The sequence below is a fragment of the Amblyomma mixtum genome, chromosome 1 (genome assembly GCF_055824585.1).
Source record: "Amblyomma mixtum isolate Tamu chromosome 1, ASM5582458v1, whole genome shotgun sequence".
Lineage (NCBI taxonomy): Eukaryota > Metazoa > Arthropoda > Arachnida > Ixodida > Ixodidae > Amblyomma > Amblyomma mixtum.
The window spans coordinates 20,727,881-20,747,983 of NC_143012.1; the positions used below are offsets into that span (position 1 = coordinate 20,727,881).

A 20,103-nucleotide genomic window follows, 5' to 3' on the forward strand; every position below is an offset into this window, starting at 1 on the left:
ATTCGTTTGCTTTTATTTGTTTTTTTTTTTGTGGTTTGTCACGTGAACACGGTGGCGGGAAAATCACGACCGAGTTAGTTGGTTTTGAGATTTCGGTGCGTGCCGACGTGTGTGGGGTCAGCCAGGGCAGTGGTCGGCAAGCGAGCCTAGGCGGTGTCTGACGCGTAGAGCGCGGCGACGGCGGCCCCGAAAGACGCGTGGAAGACGCGTAACCCGGGGCCCAAGTTCGCCCGTATCCGCACCCCCCCCCCATCAGCACCGCGCGCTTCCGCAGCCCGACGCTCCCTGCGACCGGACCTTGCCACTACGCAGCTAAGTCACCGATTCTCGCCACTCGCTCTGCTCTTTTTCTTTGTTCTGTCGCTGTTCTCGTCCTATTCTTTTGTATATTGCTTTAATCGTGTAACTTTGTTGTATAGTTCTCGCCCTGTTGTTTTCCTTCTTCTTGTGAATAGTTTGTGTTTGTGTTCTGATTTTGTGCTTGTTCGCATCGCGCCTGTGCATTACCTCTATTTTGCTTGGTTTGTTTTGTAACCGTTTGTTCGTGTTCTTGCCCAAGTAAAGGGGGTTGCTAAAGAAACTTGCCTATACGCCTCATGCCTCCGGTCAACGGCTAATCAGGCGTGGCCCCTATCGCCGGTCAGCAGTCTAACCTCATCTTCCGCACGCGGGGTGGAGAAATTTGTCGCTCCACCCCCTCCTAATTTACGGAGAGTGCAGTGGTGGGCAGGTTGGCCCGATTAATTATAACTTCGGCGCCAATAAAACATCAAGCCGCCCACCATATCGTGACAATTGGCGTCCGCGGACAGGACTTGCTGACCACGATTGGCCTTGACCGCGAGGCATAGCATCCAGGCAATAATCTCAGGCATTGCGAGAACTGAGAGCCAGAGCCTTGGCGCAATGGCAGATTTGGAGGAGATAATTGCTCTCGGGAGACAGCTGGGCTTCGAGGGGGTAGCCCTTCAGGAATTCCTCACAAACGAGCGCGCGAAACGGCGCGAGCGTCGTCGCGAAGAGGATGAGCGCCGTCGTCAGGAGGACGAGCTAGACAAAGCGCGCTCGGCGCGCAGGATGTTGGAGCTGCAGAAAGAGCTTGAGGCTCTCCGAGTAGGGAGCAGGCTTAGCAGGAGCGCTGGTCTTTATTTTGCTTGTAATGAAAGTGAAGTAGTAGGTGAGGCAGCACGGAAGGTGCTTGATGCCGGCGAACGAGATTGCCGGCAAGGCGACTGCAGGGCGGTAGCAGAAGTGGCACCGGCAGCAGACCAGGTGGCTTTCCGGACGCCTCCCGAGCATGGCGAGCCTACGTTCAAAGGGGGTGAACTTTGTGTCGTCAAAGGACGAGGCGGTGAGCTCGACCATGCAGTCGGGGTAGAGGTGGGTCCCGAAACACCTGAAATGAATATGCTGGAAGAGCAATTCAGCCGAGTGCAGGCACCCCCCTCAGATGTCACCACGGCGGCTACAGCGCCGCCTGACCCGGAGGATGGTACACTGGGCCAGACTTTCGGGAACAAAGATCCCGGCGAAGTCGCGGCTCCCGAGCGGCTGACCGGGCAACAAGCTATCGTGGAATGCCCCGGCCCTCATGATGTCGAGGAAAGTAAGGCCGATCTCGAAGGAGCGGTCAGAGTCGAGGAGCATTGCTCGGACGCGTCGGCTGTAGAGCCGGACCGGGAGAACGGAGCACCGTTGTGCCCCGTAGGGGAATCAGCGCATCATCATGATGCCACAGTTCCCGCGCGGCTTGAACCGCTTCATGCAACCGATACAGACTCGGTCGCTTTTTCGGAAGAACCATTTTGCAAGGAGCCAGCGGTACAGATAGGTGTAGAGTCCTACGTGGGGGTAGGGCTAGCCGGTTGCTGCGAGACTGCCGTCACCGCACAGACAGGCGCACAACCGGCAAATGACGCAGAGTCATTGAGTACCCGCCATGGAGACCGTTTCCCCGAAAAGCCAGGTTACCGCACTGGGGATATGTGCAGCTCGACAAACGCGAGCGAGCAAGTAAGCCCTGTGATGCAGTGCCCGTCTTCCAGAGCTGCGCATCAGAAAAGGGAGGAAGAAACACCTGCAGTGCTTCTTAGCAGCCTGAAAACAAAAGGGCACCTGATTTGCATGACTCGTACCAGACTCGGGAAGTGCTCAAACGGCGAGAACCGTTTTCACGCTGCAGCGAAAAGTTTGTACGAAGCCCGAGCGATTTTTCGTGCCAGCTGCCTTAATGTCAAGGTAGGAAACGGAAAATTCCTATCCGGGAAGTTCTACACCAAGAGGTACGGAGAAGTCCCTCTCAATGCCGGAGTAAAGAAAGAGACGAGACCGGCACTGGTTATCTTTGCCGGAACCTAGACGGTTATGAGCTATGAACGCTTCTCTCATTCTAGGTAGACATTCCTTTTTCTTTCTTCATGTTTGAGGGCTTGTTTTCCTATGTGGTGGAAATTCTGCGCAGCACAAGATGTTTGTGTGCTGCTTAGCATGTGAGTGTCGAACTGTTTCGATAAAATGTGAACTGTTTCGGTTGTAGAACAGTCTGCAGTGACTAGGACGCGACAATGTGAAGTGTGCAGTGCGCGACTGTGCGAGTCATCGTGGGAAACGTTGTGCGACGAAGAACTGGTGCGCGCTCCTGACAGTGAAGTGCGCGTATTTTATCTGTGTTTCCTTCCTCGGCAAGACGCATTTGTGCATGCATGGCATTTGTGCATTTGATTTTGAAATGTTATTAAGAATAACATTCTTTTCGTGGGGGTTGTGTCACAAAGTGCACGCATGCTTTATTTTTCTTCTTTCTTCTCCGACCAAAGTGGCCACGGCTGGCCACGGCGCCGGTAGTATGCGGGCATGTCGCGACGCAGCGGCGATGACTTTGCCTCCCCCCGCGTGGGCATTGACCCCTCGCGACGCTGGGGGGGTCAAGACTACGCCGCCCCCCTCCTCAGGATTATCGCCGGGAAGAGAGTGCTTTCACGAGGGGGGGACGGGAAGCGGCCGGTGAAGGCCCTAGCACCCGTCCCAACCTTGAGAAGTTAACATCCCTCCTCGTTAGGACCATACCTTTCCTTCGCGTCCCCTTCAGTTTCTTCATGTCTCTTCTCCCCCCTTCTCGACATCTGTAAGTCGTTGGTGCACGGGGCCGAGAGGATTCGTTTGCTTTTATTTGTTTTTTTTTTGTGGTTTGTCACGTGAACACGGTGGCGGGAAAATCACGACCGAGTTAGTTGGTTTTGAGATTTCGGTGCGTGCCGACGTGTGTGGGGTCAGCCAGGGCAGTGGTCGGCAAGCGAGCCTAGGCGGTGTCTGACGCGTAGAGCGCGGCGACGGCGGCCCCGAAAGACGCGTGGAAGACGCGTAACCCGGGGCCCAAGTTCGCCCGTATCCGCACCCCCCCCCCCCCCCCCATCAGCACCGCGCGCTTCCGCAGCCCGACGCTCCCTGCGACCGGACCTTGCCACTACGCAGCTAAGTCACCGATTCTCGCCACTCGCTCTGCTCTTTTTCTTTGTTCTGTCGCTGTTCTCGTCCTATTCTTTTGTATATTGCTTTAATCGTGTAACTTTGTTGTATAGTTCTCGCCCTGTTGTTTTCCTTCTTCTTGTGAATAGTTTGTGTTTGTGTTCTGATTTTGTGCTTGTTCGCATCGCGCCTGTGCATTACCTCTATTTTGCTTGGTTTGTTTTGTAACCGTTTGTTCGTGTTCTTGCCCAAGTAAAGGGGGTTGCTAAAGAAACTTGCCTATACGCCTCATGCCTCCGGTCAACGGCTAATCAGGCGTGGCCCCTATCGCCGGTCAGCAGTCTAACCTCATCTTCCGCACGCGGGGTGGAGAAATTTGTCGCTCCACCCCCTCCTAATTTACGGAGAGTGCAGTGGTGGGCAGGTTGGCCCGATTAATTATAACTTCGGCGCCAATAAAACATCAAGCCGCCCACCATATCGTGACAAGGCCCAACAAGCCTTAGTCGGGCGCGCCCGGGCGGCGGCTACCGCCACTGGGGTCCCAAACTAGGGACCTCCACCTAGTGTTTGTAAGGATCGGTCCCTTACAGGCTGATCCAAACACCTCCTGTCCGTTCTGAATAAATGTTTTCACCACCACCCCACCACCCTTTCGCGTGATAAGCTTCCGTGACATCAATGAAACAAATATTTTCTCCAAGACCTCAAACTGCAATGTTTCGTCCTTCCTTCGTGCTTTCTCTCTTGAGCTGCAATCCGTCTTGGTAAGTTACAGAGGGTGGAATCGACACTGGAGAGGGTTCCTCATGTCAAAATCGCTTGCTTAATTGATTTGAAAACGCAAAGAAATGACGCATTAATTGCTCGATTTCGTCCAGCGTTGCGAGTAGGTGAACGAAGTGACAAGACGTTTTGCACAGCGTTAGATGTTATGAGCGCATGTGCATGTGCAGTTGCATGTGCATGTGCAGTTGCATGTGCATGTGCATGAGAGCATGTGCATGTGCAGTTGCATGTGCTGCGTCATCATGGCGTCCGTTGTACCGAGTGAACAGCTTTTCACCTTTTGTTCTCTCTCTTTCCCTCTTTTCCTTTCATCAATACCGCCATCTTGGGCGCGCGGTGTTCAACCAATCAGATGCGTCGGATAGTCACGTGATCCCGGAGTGGGAGTGAGACAGCACGCGCCCGCTGCCTCCCCCCCCCCCCTCCCCTCAATCTCTTTTCCCCTGTTCGTACTTCGTCTCCTTCCTTTTGAGCGTTTTCACTCTCTCCATTCTCTCCTGTTATGACTTCTACAGCTCAAGAGTGGACGCTTAACAGCTAGTTGGACTGTGAAACCAACTAAAGAAAAAGTTCTTCAGAAGTAAAGCTAACCGACGTGGTGAACGACAGCTGTATTTGCCCGAAATCATGATGGCAGTTGGTGGCGTACACTAAATCCGGACCTCTAGCTCTGGACCGAGGTCCAGTTCTGAGTTGCATTCATACCACCACATCTGTACCCGCTGCGGTGGCTCAGTGGTTAGCGAGCTCGGCTACTGAGCCGGAGTTCCCGGGATAGATACCGGACGCCGCGGCGGCCGCGTTTCGATGGAGGCGAAAAGCAAAAGTCGCCCGTATTATAATTTCGTTTTTTTTTTAGGCTTGCGAATAAAAAGATTTTCACCACCATCACCCATGTGCTTTTCTTTCAATCTTTCCTCTCACGTCTTCCAACTCTCTGCACGTGGAAGCGATCAGAACTCAGCTCGAGCCAGTGGGCAGGCCCGTACACTTTCTTTTTCATCCTTCCTTCAGTCACAACAACTAAAAGCGTGGCTGAGGTGCTCCCTGACCCAAGGGAGCCAGTCATGTGCCCTCCCTGGCGAACACTGTCGCTCATACAAAATTCGATGTAAAAATATATCTGCATACTACACCCTGTCAGAGCACCAGACAGTGGCGCAGTGATACTATAGTCATTGTGTGGGAGGCGGCCGAGTACGACTCTCACCGCCGTGAGCGTAGTAGCCCAGGTTGATCGAGTCCGGTGAATCGTGGATGGAGCCCATAGATCAGGAGACCCCGCGGGATGAGGCTTTCCGAAGCCAGTTGTCAGCGGCCGCGTGGGAGACTACGCCCATTTTTTTATTGCGAAGCACTATTAAGGTGGAAGCCTGTAATGCCTCATCGTTGTAAGCGGGAGTTGTCGACAGAAATGTCACGCTTTTCAATCGGTCGAAATGGTCGTGACGTCACAGCGCGCGAATTTCAAACGAGGCCAATTGTACTTTGGCTTGTAACCATGCAACCAATTAAAGGAATCGTATCGTGATCCTCCAAGTAAAATAAATGAATTATTAAATAAATAAATAAAACCGAGTAGGAAATTGGCCGAGTTGGGGAATCGAAACAGGGTCTCCGGAGTCTTCGTTCCCTCCCATCTTCCTCAAAAACCAGTTAACCGCCGAGCAAGGCGTAGAGCCGAACGGACGATGGCGTTCTGTGGACTTCCTGGCAGCGCTACAAGACGCTGTCGCGGTCGAAACATCTTAACCACACATCATTAACATCTTAACCATCTTAACATCTTAACCACACATCAGGGACACAAGCAGCAACACCATGTTTGAGCGGGTAGTGTGCTCGTCTCGCACTCCGGAGACCCTGTTTCGATACCCCAACACGACCAATTTCCTACTCGGTTTTATTTATTTAATAATTCATTTATTTTACTTGGAGGATCACAATGCCATGCCTTTAACTGGTTGCATGGTTGCTAGCCAAAGTACAATTGGCCCCGTTTGAAATTCGCGCACTGTGACGTCACGACCATCACGACCTATTGAAAAGTGTGACATTTCTGTCGACAACTCCTGCTTACAACGATGAGGCATTAAAGGCTTCCGCCTTAATAGTGGTTTCGCAATAAAAAAATTGGGCGTAGTCTCCCACGCGGCCGCTGACCCGCGGGGACTCCTGATCTATGGGCTCCATCAGCGATCCAACGGACTCGATCAACCTGGGCTACTTACTACGCTCACGGCGGTGAGGGTTGTACTCTGCCGCCTCCCACAGAATGACTACAGTATCACTGCGCCACTGCCTGGTGCTCTGACAGGGTGTAATAGGCAGATATATTTTTACACCGAATTTTGTATGAATGACAATGTTCGCCGTTCTATGCCACTTCCGAATATTCCCCAGTGTACCTGATCACAACTGCGTGACAGAGAAGAAATCTTATTTGGCTCGAAGGGTGCTGCTTTGGTAAGAAGTGGAACCTTTAGCCCAGGAGCACAGCAGAAGCGACAAACACTCAGGCCTGCCGTGACAGGTTTCACTGGCATTCGTTCTCACTGCATTCTTCTAACTTTGGTAGCTTTTGATGTTACGACTCACACCTAAGTAAGCGATGCCATAAGCCGGTTGTGGCATCGAAGGCAGGACCGACTAATAGTGTGCAAACAGAAGTATTTCGGGAAGGAGTGAATATAAAAACACGCAGGATGGCCACCAACCAGTAATGAGAACATGCAGCGTCAGCTTACTTAGAAGAAGAGTGGATTAAACACACATGGCGCGCGCTGGAACTCCGGCTCTCCGCGTTATAATAGCCTCACCCTCCGCAGCGACGTCAGCCGGGGCGGAGGAGAAGTAAGACATCTCTGGGGACAGAGAAAGACGAAGAGCCAACGCTAAAAATCTTCAGCATGGCGGAGTCGCTTGGGCAGTTGGATGAGAGAGAGCTGATTATAGACTCTCTCTCCCCGGGTCCTCCCCGATCTTGCTGGTACGTTATGCCGTTGGTCGTAGCACTGCCTAGGTATTCAGGAGAAGAGGGCCAAGATCGGGTACCGCGACGCGCACGCAGCCAAGGCAGCCTTTTAGAACTTTCGAGTACATTGTTTCTTTTTTTCTTCTGCAGACGCACAGAAAGCTGACGCTGCAATCGATCTGTTGCGAAGATTAACACCAACACCATGAAATTCAGATAAGTAACTGCTGACACTGGGAAACATATCCAGTGAACTGATGCAACTGCAAGATGAACAGGTTGGTCCCTGTTATGCCGTTCATAGTTTTGATCCGCCAAACCTAATTTCACTCAGTATATGAGACACTTGGTACACGGGTGACTTTAGTAAACTACCATCTCTAAGTGACTACACTTCGCCGGTATTAGAGACCTTCCATTCGAGTCTTCATTTAGGGTGGCGACAGCTATTTTTCAATCAATACACGCCATTTTGGTTCACGAAGATTGTGTATAGGCTTCTCATAAGAACATGCAGCTCCTTAATTTCCAGCAGCCTGGAAGCTCTTTATGAAGATCCCGCGTCGTAGACAGCCGAGGATGATGACTTTACCAATAATTCTGAGGCGTCCGAAATTCCGTGTGTGCATCAAAATACTAGCGTTGTTTTCTGGGTCAAAGAGGTACGGCCTCTTGGGGTTACGGTACTAAGTGACTGTCACGGTTGCCGAGTACGTTTTAAGGTGCGCATCTTGTCCATTAGGGGTAATTAAGAAGACGGCGTGTTGGTATGTGGCGCACAGCGGGTAGTCAGCATGAATGGCGCGCAAGAGTAAACCCGTTGTTCTGTCAGTTTGAGGTAACTTCTGCCGTGTTTAAACAAAGGGTGGACTAGTTTCTTAACTTCTCCATTGATGAAAATGCAAGGAATGGGCGTTAGGCATGCTCTAGTTAAATGCAATATGGCCACTTACTTGACCTCGAGGTCGTCGATGTTATAGCCAAATATGATACTGAACGGCACCACTGCACATTGGAACAGAGAAAGACAGCGTCAACGACAGCCATTAGGGGATAGCCGGTAACTAGCTTTTCATACAATACCACAGCTGACTTCAGGAGGGAAAAAATTGTCAGGGTTTTAACTTAATTAAACTTATTAGACTACGAAAGCTTTACCAAATCGCCATGGTCAAATTTTAGCAATGGCCCGTGCCAAATTTGGAGGCCGCCATTGTGTCTCGCACGCTCAATTATGATTGGACATTGATTTTGGTCCAAATCGGCCAAGGTCAAATTTTGGGGGTGGGCCAATTTCCGAAGGTGGGTGGCCAATTTTGGAGGTCACCAGCGTGTTGGGCGCGGTCAAATTCGGGGCCGGGTGGTCTAGATTTGAATATAACTTTGGGTTGCGCTTTTTTTAAGCTTTTAACTTACCATGGCATTGCTGTTGCTAGGCAACGGCACAAGAACGGTCCAAGTGACAAGATTCTTGGTCGGCGTTTGTGAGCGTATGAGTGCGTTCACACTAACAATTGTGGTGAACGAAACAGTACGCTTGTAAGAAGGATTATTTTGTATGCACTGAAACAACATATTCGGTATGATAGAGCCCTATTGAGGGCCTCCGAATAGATACTAACAACACTGGTATGTTGATCATGAGAAGGCACCGTGATCTTAGTGTACACAGGAGCTTCTAAAATAGACAATATTAATATTTCGCTCTTGACTCTGGTGAAGTCCACTGATGAAGTTGATACACTTACTTCAAACACGGTGTGAGAATATATTTCATTGTGCTTGAAAGCAAAGCCGCAGCACATGCCTTTTTCAATGGCTGAGAGCTGTCTCAAGTGTTCGTTCTCCGGTCCATGATGAACGAATGCAGTTGTTACGCTAGCGTTCCAGTCTAGCCGCCTCCCCCTCATTCTCCCCATTCCAACGGTTTGACCGCGAAGCTCAGTCAGGCAGTTGTTTATAGCAATCGTTTATTAAAAAGCAAAGTTTATTAAAAGGGACAGCCGGAGAGAGTTCAATAAAAACAAGCTCACTCTCGCGGCAATATTAAAGCTGGCGCATCGCGTTAACTTGATACGATTCGCTTCACTTGCTGCGTTGAAGGAAACCATTGTAAGAATAATCTATTATCTACAGACCGTTTATTGACTCTATTGCCTTCCCGTAGATATCCCTTTTGTAAATAGTCAACAGACTGTGTACAAAACAGATATACGAAAAGTGTATGGCCATAAACCTACACACCGTCTACAGACCGTTAACAGGATACGTGTTGCGTATTGACTAGTGTCTAAGATTTGTCCTTAGAAAGTCTTGAGACGTTATAGACAAAAGTTAGACAAAAGTAAGAGTTAAGGGCTCAGCGACTCACCCAACGTGTTGGTGTCGTAGACGTACGATGCCTGAGGTTCCAGAAGACGCGGCGTGTGTCTGCGCAAACGAAGCAAGGCGATAAGAGAAACGCAGCGGCGGTCATGATAGCTAGTTTGCACGAGAGTGCGATCTACGGAAAGGTCAAAGTTGGTTTATGAGCTATCTGTCACAAAAGTTGTTCACACACACACAAAAACGAATTTGTGAGGAATCACCACACACGCGACAATTTTGAAAACTAGATGTGAAAACGACAGAGAACAAAAAACTGGCCCTATGTGAGGGTTTTTCTTAAGATTAACGGACACCCAGTAAAAATTCAACAAAACGTTTTTGTCGTTCCAACATATTTTGTTTTTGACCAAGACCTTGTAGCAACAAATACAGTTTTGCGCAGTTACTGCAGAAAAGTGCTACTTAACTATAAACTAGTACTAATGAATCAGAAATTAAAGTGCTAAACAAAAACACTACAAAACAACAGAAAAATTTGTCGTTGCAACAAACACTACGACACATTTTGTCGTATTTTGCGACAGGGTTCTGTTGTTGTTTTCGACTGGGTAGGGCCGAGACACGTCACTCACGTGGGACTGACTCCGGCGGCCTCGGAGAGGGAAAGAGCTAAGTGCGTGCCTTCAAAACACCTTGCTTTTTTGTAAACGCTGCACACGCGAGTTCACGCTCCCATAATTTGTTTTCCCTCATGTTCTGTCGATAACCCTTTGTAGGACAGTGGCCCACATGTTGTACCATGTGCGTCAGATGCCGGGAATGGACCACAGGGCACCTGCGTACCATGTTCATGACTCATACCATATTCATGAGTCATAGTCATGACCTGTAGTCGTAGTTATTCTCCAATGTAGCACGACTCAGCACTTTGCAAGTAGCGTAAGTTTGTACAAAGTATGCGTATTCATGACGTGGGGTCATAGCCATGACTCAATCATTCCGCAACGTAGCATGAATCAGCGATTTACAAGTAAAGCAATGTAAGATGGAGAGAGTTTGTACAAAGTATGCGTATTCATGACGAGTAGTCACAGTCATAAATCATAGTCATTCTGCAACTCAGCATGACTTAGCACTTTAATGCTTTCACATTCTGACACGTTAAGCAGTCGTGTCTCCGTCGAATTTTTTATTGGATGCTGAATACTACGTATCGAACCCACCACGCATGTTTTAATCTGTCGTTAATAGCCCTCCTTGGAGTTGAGGTATTCACAAGCGCGTGTGTACCGTTCTAAACGTCCCATTGCGGTGGGGAAAAAAAAACAAATACTGTTCAGCTGTTGAGCCTTTCCCATTAGTAAACTGTGTTATATTTTTGAAGCGAGCTTTAACTATAATACAAATTTGCTTACGCGTCGAAGGGACTCAAGTATGGATACGTACCACATTTGAAGTCTTTCTGCAAATTCATTGGTACAAATAAGTGCCCCCTTTTTTCTACAAGACCAGAAGTCCAAACAGCTTCAAAGTGATGCCTTTGCATTTCTTTTCATTCTTAGTGTTATTTTACCCTTTTTAGGCATGTGAGACACGCATACATCCTGTGCCTCATAAAGGGTTAATATCTTGGTCTGTGGTCAAATTAGACCCGTTCGCTACTGCCCTCTTTGGCTCTCCTGGTTAGGCACTGAGAGGCCGAACTGCTCAAACGAGGCACAGCTTTAGTTCAACCAGATATCAAAGCCGGATTAAAAGCCACGCGTGTTCAATACACCATTCCTGGGCCGACAAGAGGGATAATTAATAGTATTAATTATATATTATTAGTTATTATTATTATTATTATCAGTTATATTAATAGTACATGACAGCGACGACAGCTGGCATGTATCTCGTATTTCAAATGCATGGTTTTAACCATGCAAATATCTACCTCTTTCTAACTAAACTACACTACTATTCCCCTGCAAAAATTATTATATACTTCTGTCCCAACTTTTCCGACGCCCTCTATTCTACTTCTTACAGCGTGCATGAAAAAAATGACTGTGGCTCAGCTCGGCTGAGCGGGTTATACGGAGCGAAAGGCAACCGAACCAGTGGCCGATGTCGATGCGGAGACGTTGGCAGCATCCGCCGCCCTTTTCCGCTTGAGATACTCTGCCATACTGCCGCCTCAGCTGTGGTTGCGGCGCACACGAGCTCTTCTTTTCAATCCTCCGACATGTTATCGGGCATGCGGCACAGCTGGCGAAGCGAGTGGAGGCGAGCGCAACGACGAGGCAAGCGGTGTGACGTCATACCAAACGGCGGCCGCTCCGCGGCGAGACGCGTGTTGTGACGTCATGCCAGATGGCGCGGCGACCGCGCGGCGTCCGCCAGCTGCAGCGGTTGCTAGGGAACGGCTGAAGGTCGGTCTCTGCGCCTCCACGGAGCACCGCCACACCGAAATCGCAAGTTCGTGGCCATGTAGCTTTCGCTACAAAAAACGGCAAATAGTGAAAAGCGCTGGCAGTAGCACCGCACGTGTTTCACTCTGGACGTATAAGGTGCTGACGGTGTCTGACCGTTCTACAACGCTAGTTGTCAGAGAACGTCCCCCAGCTTTCGTGCCGAGTGTATGAAGTCGTCACCCTCTAGCCCGCGCGAACACGGGATAGGAGCACGGTCACCGCGGCGGGGGCAGCGCGCATGCGCGACTGGAAAAGAAGCACAACAGGGGGAGGGCGCGAGGACTGCGTATGCGGTATAAGCGGGCGCCGAAGCCGACAGCGACGCAGCGGCCCACATCCAATACCGAATCACAGATCGACGAAGTGGGCATATGGATGGTGCCAAACAGAGAGCGATGGAGCTGCACATGTTAGAGGGTGCAAAGCAGCGAGCGACGGAGCGACACATGTAGAGGTTGCTGTTATGCTTAAGCAAAGCCTACGCGCTGACTTAAGAACCAGTCCCCGACCGCCAGCGTGGGAGGAGCGAGTTGCGGTGACAGATTTACCGTGGTCGAGGCAGAACAACGTTCACAAGCTCGGGTTCTTGAAGCGGCCCCTAAGGGAGCGGATGGGGCGCGAAAACGTCTACTAGCCAAGGTGGAGCAGGGGCCCTCGGTAGAACGCCCCAAGCGTTCATGACAGAAGCGGAATCGGGAAACGAAGAAGAAGCAGGAGTGTAGACGCCAAAAACGCTGAATCACGCGCTCGTGAATTTTTTGCAAAATCACTAAACTGCGAGAGGCGCAAAGCCCTACAACAAATACGCATACGCAAAGAAGGAGCAACGCAAACAAAAAAGTACGTATGGAACAGCTAGCGCCGAGCATCTGAATTACCATGCCCATAATCCTCCTTAAGTTTCCTTATAAAGTTTATCTGGTGTCTATGGAAGCGGTCTCAATGTCTGTATTGCGGTAGTTGTTCGCTTAAAGACCCCACATAGGCGGTGATATGCAGCACTGCACACTCACATAAAAAGCTGGCTGCCGCTGTCGTTGAAGCCATTGACGAGAGCCCAGTAATAGACGTTTTCCGCTATGGAGTAAGCCAGCAGGTTGTCCAAGAAGGTTGCACCCTGGTTTTCATACTAACCACAGGAAGAGACAAGAACCGTCATCTCATATTGTATTCAAAAACGCTTTCTGATGCGCTAACTGGAGAAGTTTCAAATGTGCTGTACATCCTAATGCGTGCGTTCTTCGTGTTATCTTTGCCTTGGTATTCGAAGCGCAGTATTACTTGTTCAGATTAGAGTCATCGGAAACTTATCCAGTGCCTTAGGCACCACTAGCATCGCACTCTAAATAGGATTCTAGCCAAACTCTACAATGTCTCGCGACAATCACAATAGGGGAATCCACGCACCGGCTTAATTTCGCGAGGCTGCATGAAAAACACTGGCTCTTCAGTTACTGCTGTTGAGATAAGCGGGGCCAGAAATTTTCGCTCTCTGGTTACTTCGGCTCTGTCACATGTTACTGCGCATGGAACCGGTATAGAGTCTGTTAGTCCGACGGGCATTGTTCAGCTTATTTTTTTAAGGAAGGAATTATCTAACACATTATTTTGCGACGGGGAAAGAAGGTCTTATTTAGAGCGATCGATGGCCAGTAAGTCAATATTCCGGAATTTTGTGTTCAGTGGCACTAGCGTATTACGCATTGAGAAATATGAACAGCAACGAAAAAAAGCGAGGTTACAGAGGTTATTAAAAAACTATATACTACGTAATTATTACATCATACTACGAGTAAAATCTAACTTCTCGATGAGCGCAAAACACATATAGGCTATAGATCAACTTAAATTTTTGCCCGCGGCGGCAGCATGGACTGCACAACATACTAATGAACTCAGCTTATGATGATGACATAGTATACTTACGGCGCCCTTGTAGATGACACGTAGCAGGCTTTCCATGCTTTTGTAGGGTTGGAATACGAACGTCTTGAGCTTCTTCGTCTGCGATGAAGAGAAGGTCGCCACCACCTCTATAGAAGCGCCTGATATACGGTCCGGTACATTACGAACGGAAATACCCGAGTCGAATGCAACTATTGACCAGATACCCGGAACAAGCAGAGCAAAACGATACATTTCGCGTTTTGTTAGCAACATTCTTGCGGACGAATTAGCTTCGAAGTATACATTAAAGTCTGGGGCTGAAACTAGTTTGTTTCACCGGGGCAAAGTGCTTGCTTTCTTACGGTACATTAGGGAGCACTATCGGGGGCAGAACCGTCCAGGACGCACAGCCACTGGCTCAAATGCATCGCCGCATCACAAGAGTCACCTAGCAGCCTAGAAAACGGCGCGTCCATTTCGCATGCCGAGGGGTACTCGTCTGGACATGTCTGGACGCGGCTGCTCGTCTGCTCTGCCTCCCTTGAGCTTGGTGCGTGAACCAGCCCACGCGATGATTCGACATGCTGGCGAGCTTCAAAGTGTACGCCGTCACTCTGATAAGGCGTCGGCAACCTGCATTTATTGTCGGATTTCACCAGCAGCTAGCTGCTGCGGACTACCGGAGCATTGCTTCGCTTATCAAGCCGAAGATCTGCAACACCGTTCCGGCAACATTTTCGGTCGACCGCTTCTTCTAGCAGGAATGGACATGGCGATAAAAATTGTATCGCCGTCGGAATACGTTTTTGCATGCGCTCGCAGGTCCTGGGTAGTTCTGTCCCCGATAATACTATAGTGAGCAGAAGTAAGAGACCCCTGCGAACGAGTACCGAACCGGGTCAAACTAAAGGCCAAACTGCACGCGGGCGCCATCTGGCGAACGAAACCCCCCTGTTGTCGAGTCTAGCGCTGCGTGGCTAGTGCAGTGGGCCAGTCTCGGCACCAGAAGCACAGAACCAGAAGTGCTTCGTTAGGCGGCGCTCGCATACAGGTTGGCATGAAGCAGCACGCGCTGGTGGGCGTCTCTTCATTTCGCTCGTTATCTGCACCGTTATCTGCACCGTACCTTCCTGTAAGACAGCAGCCGGGAGCGGGCGTTGGTGTGTGCGCTGAACGAGAACTTCTTGTCGGCCGCCGTGGTCAGATTCTGGCGGATGAGGGCGCGGAATATGTCCTGTATCTGCATAGCAAGAAGAACAAGATTCGACCGGGAAACGTTGGAGGGAAATAAAGACGCCAGAATGGCGAGAGGCTTTTCCTCAAATATACAAAATCGTCGACACAGGTATAAACCGGCGCACCACTCTTATCAGTAGGTGCTGAGATCTTGAGTGCTGCTGCTGCTGCTATTGCCCGGCTTGGCGGTGCAGCCTGTACTATATAAACGACAAGAAGCAAGAAGAAAAGTTTGAGTCATTTTATCCTTCCATGGACTGTGATGTCGGACTAACAGTTGTGACGCACTCCATTCCCATACCCCTCATTCAATTAATAACACTCATTTCATGAGACAGCCAGGTTTACCAGCATCATATGATCGCTCAGCGCACATTATGGACAACTTAAACTCATCGGAAATACCTTAATGAAATTCTTGTTAGACATTAGGTGAACGAGGGAGTATTGGTAATTGCACATCACCATGACGGCTACGAGGGTAGTAATTATCCGTTGAATGCTCGTACTCGTTGTAATGTCCAAAGCTCTAAAATGGCAAGGCACTAGTAACAGCACGCATAGGCAGTGGCAATTCGATAGCTTTTTGACGAGAGCATGCGAGAGGTACGGAGTTCGATCCCCAGTGCCGCTGGGTGCCCACCAACGGTACAATGCGTACGAACGGTAAATCTTTCTCCTCGACTGGTGCTCGGTTTATCAGGGGTGAAATTCTTGAGAATGGGTCTTTCAGCCCACTTTGTGTAAAGGAAAATACCGTGTGCCATGGCGCTCTTCCACCAAAACTGTCCTTGCGCCATAAAAATTCATCATCATCTTTTTGACACGAACAGTTGTGCGCTTCCCATGTGCGAAGAAGGCTAATAATGTTATCTTGTTAAGGATCCCATTACACTGACGCTGCTCTAGTGACTACGCCTGTGCACTGTCACGTGTCTTATATAGCTGTGCTGGCCAGGGAGAGGCTAATTCGAGTAGTCGTACGGAGCGGTCATGACCGCTTTGATAGAAGAGACAATGTTAAACAGACATCCCCCTCATCGTCCTGCCACGAAGGAGGACAAACTGAATTTTTTTCTCCAACCTCTAATGCCTTACTAAATGTTCTAAAGGCAGAAAGTTTTCCGTGCCAACAAATTTAGAGGTGATCATTCCGATCGATGTGGTGAGGTCCGTCCTAAGAGTCAGCGGTGACTTTCACGAAACCCAGGCAGCTGGCGGAGGGGTTTCCTCATCCTTACTATATCCTTATTACCAATCAACCTTCGCAACTGTCTCCTTCTCTCCATTTACTTCGAGGCTTCACAGAAGCGCCGACGTCGGGTTTCCACCTGCAGCGGTGGTGGTTAGAGCGCTCGGCTACTGAGCCGGAGTACCCGGGTTGGAACCCGACCGCGGCGGCCGCGTTTCGATGGAGTCGAAACGCTAAAGGCGCCCGTGTGCTGTGCGCTGCTAGCGCACCTTGAAGATCCTCAGGGCGTTTAAATCATTCCGGAGACCACCATTACAGCATCTATTATCCTCTTCTTCCACTCCCACCTTCCTCCTTTCCCTCACGGCGAGGTTGAGGTGTCCCCCGAGAAGGGAGAAGTCACTGCGCCAGTTTCTTTCCTCAAAAGCCACCATTGTTTTTGCGAAATGATCCTACTACTGCTAGCTCACTAAAACATTGGAAAATCAGCTAAAGCTACCTGTGCAAGATCTACTATGAGAGCAAAACCATGCAGGATGCGCGGATCGAGTCGGCAGGAGTCTTATTAGTCGGTGGATCGAGTCAACACCTGTGAAAGTTAGACTTACATGCTATGACGTGCGATATTAAACTGACTAGATATCCCTGCAGATACGGCAAGAATGGGCCCATATCTCTTTTATCGCGGCAAGGAAAATTTGGTCCCCAGTAGCACCTTGCCATGAGGTGGTCTGCATTCTAATATGCCTTGTCCGTTGCATTTGGTTTAAGCGGCGGGATAGCTGACGCTATACGAAGATGACAACAGCGTGTTAGACGAACCTGGGGATGCGTTGTATAACCGCCATTAAGACGCGCCGCACTTTCTTGTACTGTTCATCAATTCGTATGCCAGCGCATGGTATTACGCGATATCGTAAGGAGCTCGTTCTGCTGAAAATCATACGCTGGCCGTCGTCTTACCTCAGTCGCGAAAAATCCCAGAAGTTTCAAATGATAAAAGGAATTAGCCTTCATTACGATTAGAACCCAAGCTCTCTGCGTGACAGGCGGGCCGCAACGCATAGGCCACGGAGGGTCTTTGTTCGAGCGCGTTGGTCAAGCTAATGAACGCATTGTGGTGTTTGTGATTTAGTAACGTGTGTTTGGAACGTGTACTGACGGTACAGCAATTAAAACAACCAAATATAAATATGCTAATTAGGCGTCAGAAAGTGCGCGCAATTAAAAGGCGGTGCTATGGAGCTTCATTGTACTGAAACAAATGGTGTGTATGAGTATTGGTATGTAGTGGCGTAGTATGTTGTGCAACGTAGCCTTGACAATGATTAGTCACTGGTAATCGATCATTGTTATGGTGCTTCATTGTACTGAAACAAATGGTGTGTATGAGTATGAGTATGTAGTGGCGTAGTATGTTGTGCAACGTAGCCTTGACAATGATTAGTCACTGGTAATCGATAATTGTGATCGGTAATCGGCAATGTGAACGGTAATTGTTGTTATCGATGACAGTGATCGCTAACATGTTGTGAATTGGTAATAGGTGAGAAATGAGAATCAAATGGAATAAAAAGAGAAAAAAAAAGAGGAGAAAGAGCTGTCGCGTCTACGCTTAAGGTGGAGCATAAGCGTCCACCTAATTATTCAGTGGACACACCAACCTGGCCGGCCGTGCGCTTCTTGTCAACGGCGATCTTCTCGAAGGCGACGGTGAGGACGTGCGTCATGAATCGGTCCAGCACGTGCAGGCAGGCATGGAAGCGTGGCTGGCGTTTCTTGCCTGGGGCGCGCAGACCACGGTCGTACTGGGCGTAGAACTTGGTCAGGCTCTCGGGTTCCCCGTCTTTCGTGGTCACTGCCGGGGCCACCCACAGCAGCAACCGCAACGCCAGGAAATGGATGGTGGCCGCCCTGCGCAACGATGCCTCGCGGTTGAGCTACGAAGTGACACCGGCGGCGTTTGAGCTACACATTGCACTTTCGTTGGACACCTCAACCGCACCGCGAGGGTGGCGAGAAAGCAGAGAGAGTGAAAGAGGTGCCATAGTGAAGGGCTCTGGATTGGTTTTGGTTTTTGAAGGAAGGAAATGGCACAGTAATTGTCTCACATCTCGGTGGACATGCGAACCTCGCCGTGGGAGAAGGAAGGAATGTGGGAGTGCAAGAAAGAAAGGAAGAAAGGAAGGAAGAAAGAAAGAAAGAAAGAAAGAAGGGAAGGAAGGAAGGAAGAAAGGTAGAAAGAAAGAAGGAAAGAAAGAAAGAGAGAAAGAAAGAAAGAAAGCAAGAAAGAAAGAAAGCAAGAAAGCAAGAAAGAAAGAAAGAAAGAAAGAAAGAAAGAAAGAAAGAAAGAAAGAAGGGAAGGAAGGAAGGAAGAAAGGTAGAAAGAAAGAAGGAAAGAAAGAAAGAGAGAAAGAAAGAAAGAAAGCAAGAAAGAAAGAAAGCAAGAAAGCAAGAAAGCAAGAAAGAAAGAAAGAAAGAAAGAAAGAAAGAAAGAAGGGAAGGGAAGGGAAGGAAGGAAGGAAGAAAGGTAGAAAGAAAGAAGGAAAGAAAGAAAGAGAGAAAGAAAGAAAGAAAGCAAGAAAGAAAGAAAGCAAGAAAGCAAGAAAGAAAGAAAGAAAGAAAGAAAGAAAGAAAGAAAGAAAGAAAGAAAGAAAGAAGGGAAGGAAGGAAGGAAGAAAGGTAGAAAGAAAGAAGGAAAGAAAGAAAGAGAGAAAGAAAGAAAGAAAGCAAGAAAGAAAGAAAGCAAGAAAGCAAGAAAGCAAGAAAGAAAGAAAGAAAGAGAGAAAGAAAGAAAGAAAGAAAGAAAGAAAGAAAGAGAGAAAGAGAGAAAGAAAGAAGAGCCGTAGCGGAGGGCTCCAGAATAATTTCGACCCCCTGGGGATCTTTAACGTATACACTGACGACGCACAGCGGATGGGCACCTTTTGCGTTTCGCCTCCATCTAAACGCGGCTGCCGCGGCCGGGTTTGAACCCGGGAACTCCGGCTCAGTAACAGGGCGCCCTAACCACTGAGCCACAATGGCGGGTACGGCTCTGAATTAATTTCGGCTTCCTGGGTATCTCTAACCTGCACACTGGCACTGAAATGGTTACGGGTGGTTTTTGCGTTTCGCCTCTATCGAAATGCCGCTGAGGCGGCTGGGATAGGCTGGACGAGCCTATGCTGAACGGCCGAACGGCATAGAGAAGGAACTACTGTTGAATGAGAACGGAATTCCATGACGAAAAGCTGAGAGATCTCGTGAATGTGTGAAAAAGGTCAGTGACGGCGGCACCTCTGCAAATTTTCTTGTCCATTCGGCTTTAAAGAGGTTCGTTTACACTCAATATAGCCTTTTCGTTACATTCACGCAGTGGTCTCTCGATACGAGCCAACCCATTCCAGTTGTATATAAAAAAAGAATCGTGCCCAAAATCCGTTGAAATGTTTTGTCGTAACGCCAAATTTTTCTGTAGTATTGCAGTATTGTTCTGCAGTTCTGTCAGTACGACAAGAGACAGAACAATAGTACACAAAATTTTACACTTACAATCAAAATTTACGCTGTTACTAAAAGCGCATAGCCAAAGAATAGTACCTAACATCTGTTGTGATCACAGAGAATTTTTGTTCAGGTTTAAGACTAGGCTTTTTCTTCTTTTCTTCTGTTCTGCCAGTCGAAAAAAGAAACAGCAAAACTGTGTCAAAAAACAAAAACTTTTTTGCAATAATAACTCATTTTTTTATTGTTTTGTGGTATTTTTCTGTAGTACTTTAGTTTTTTATGTAGCA

At 48.8% G+C, this 20,103-nt stretch overlaps 1 protein-coding gene across 1 annotated transcript in view; it reads right to left on the reverse strand.

Annotated features, from left to right (window-relative positions):
* Positions 1-20,103, reverse strand: part of LOC149365659 (uncharacterized) — a 57,167-nt gene that overhangs the window by 14,558 nt on the left and 22,506 nt on the right. The window contains exons 13-16 of the mRNA XM_089569047.1: positions 17,992-18,241; positions 15,026-15,139; positions 13,939-14,016; positions 13,026-13,141 (exon numbers count right to left, since the gene is read on the reverse strand). Of these exons, the coding sequence (XP_089425173.1) occupies positions 13,026-13,141; positions 13,939-14,016; positions 15,026-15,139; positions 17,992-18,241 (558 nt within the window). The remainder of the gene's footprint in view (positions 1-13,025; positions 13,142-13,938; positions 14,017-15,025; positions 15,140-17,991; positions 18,242-20,103) is intronic.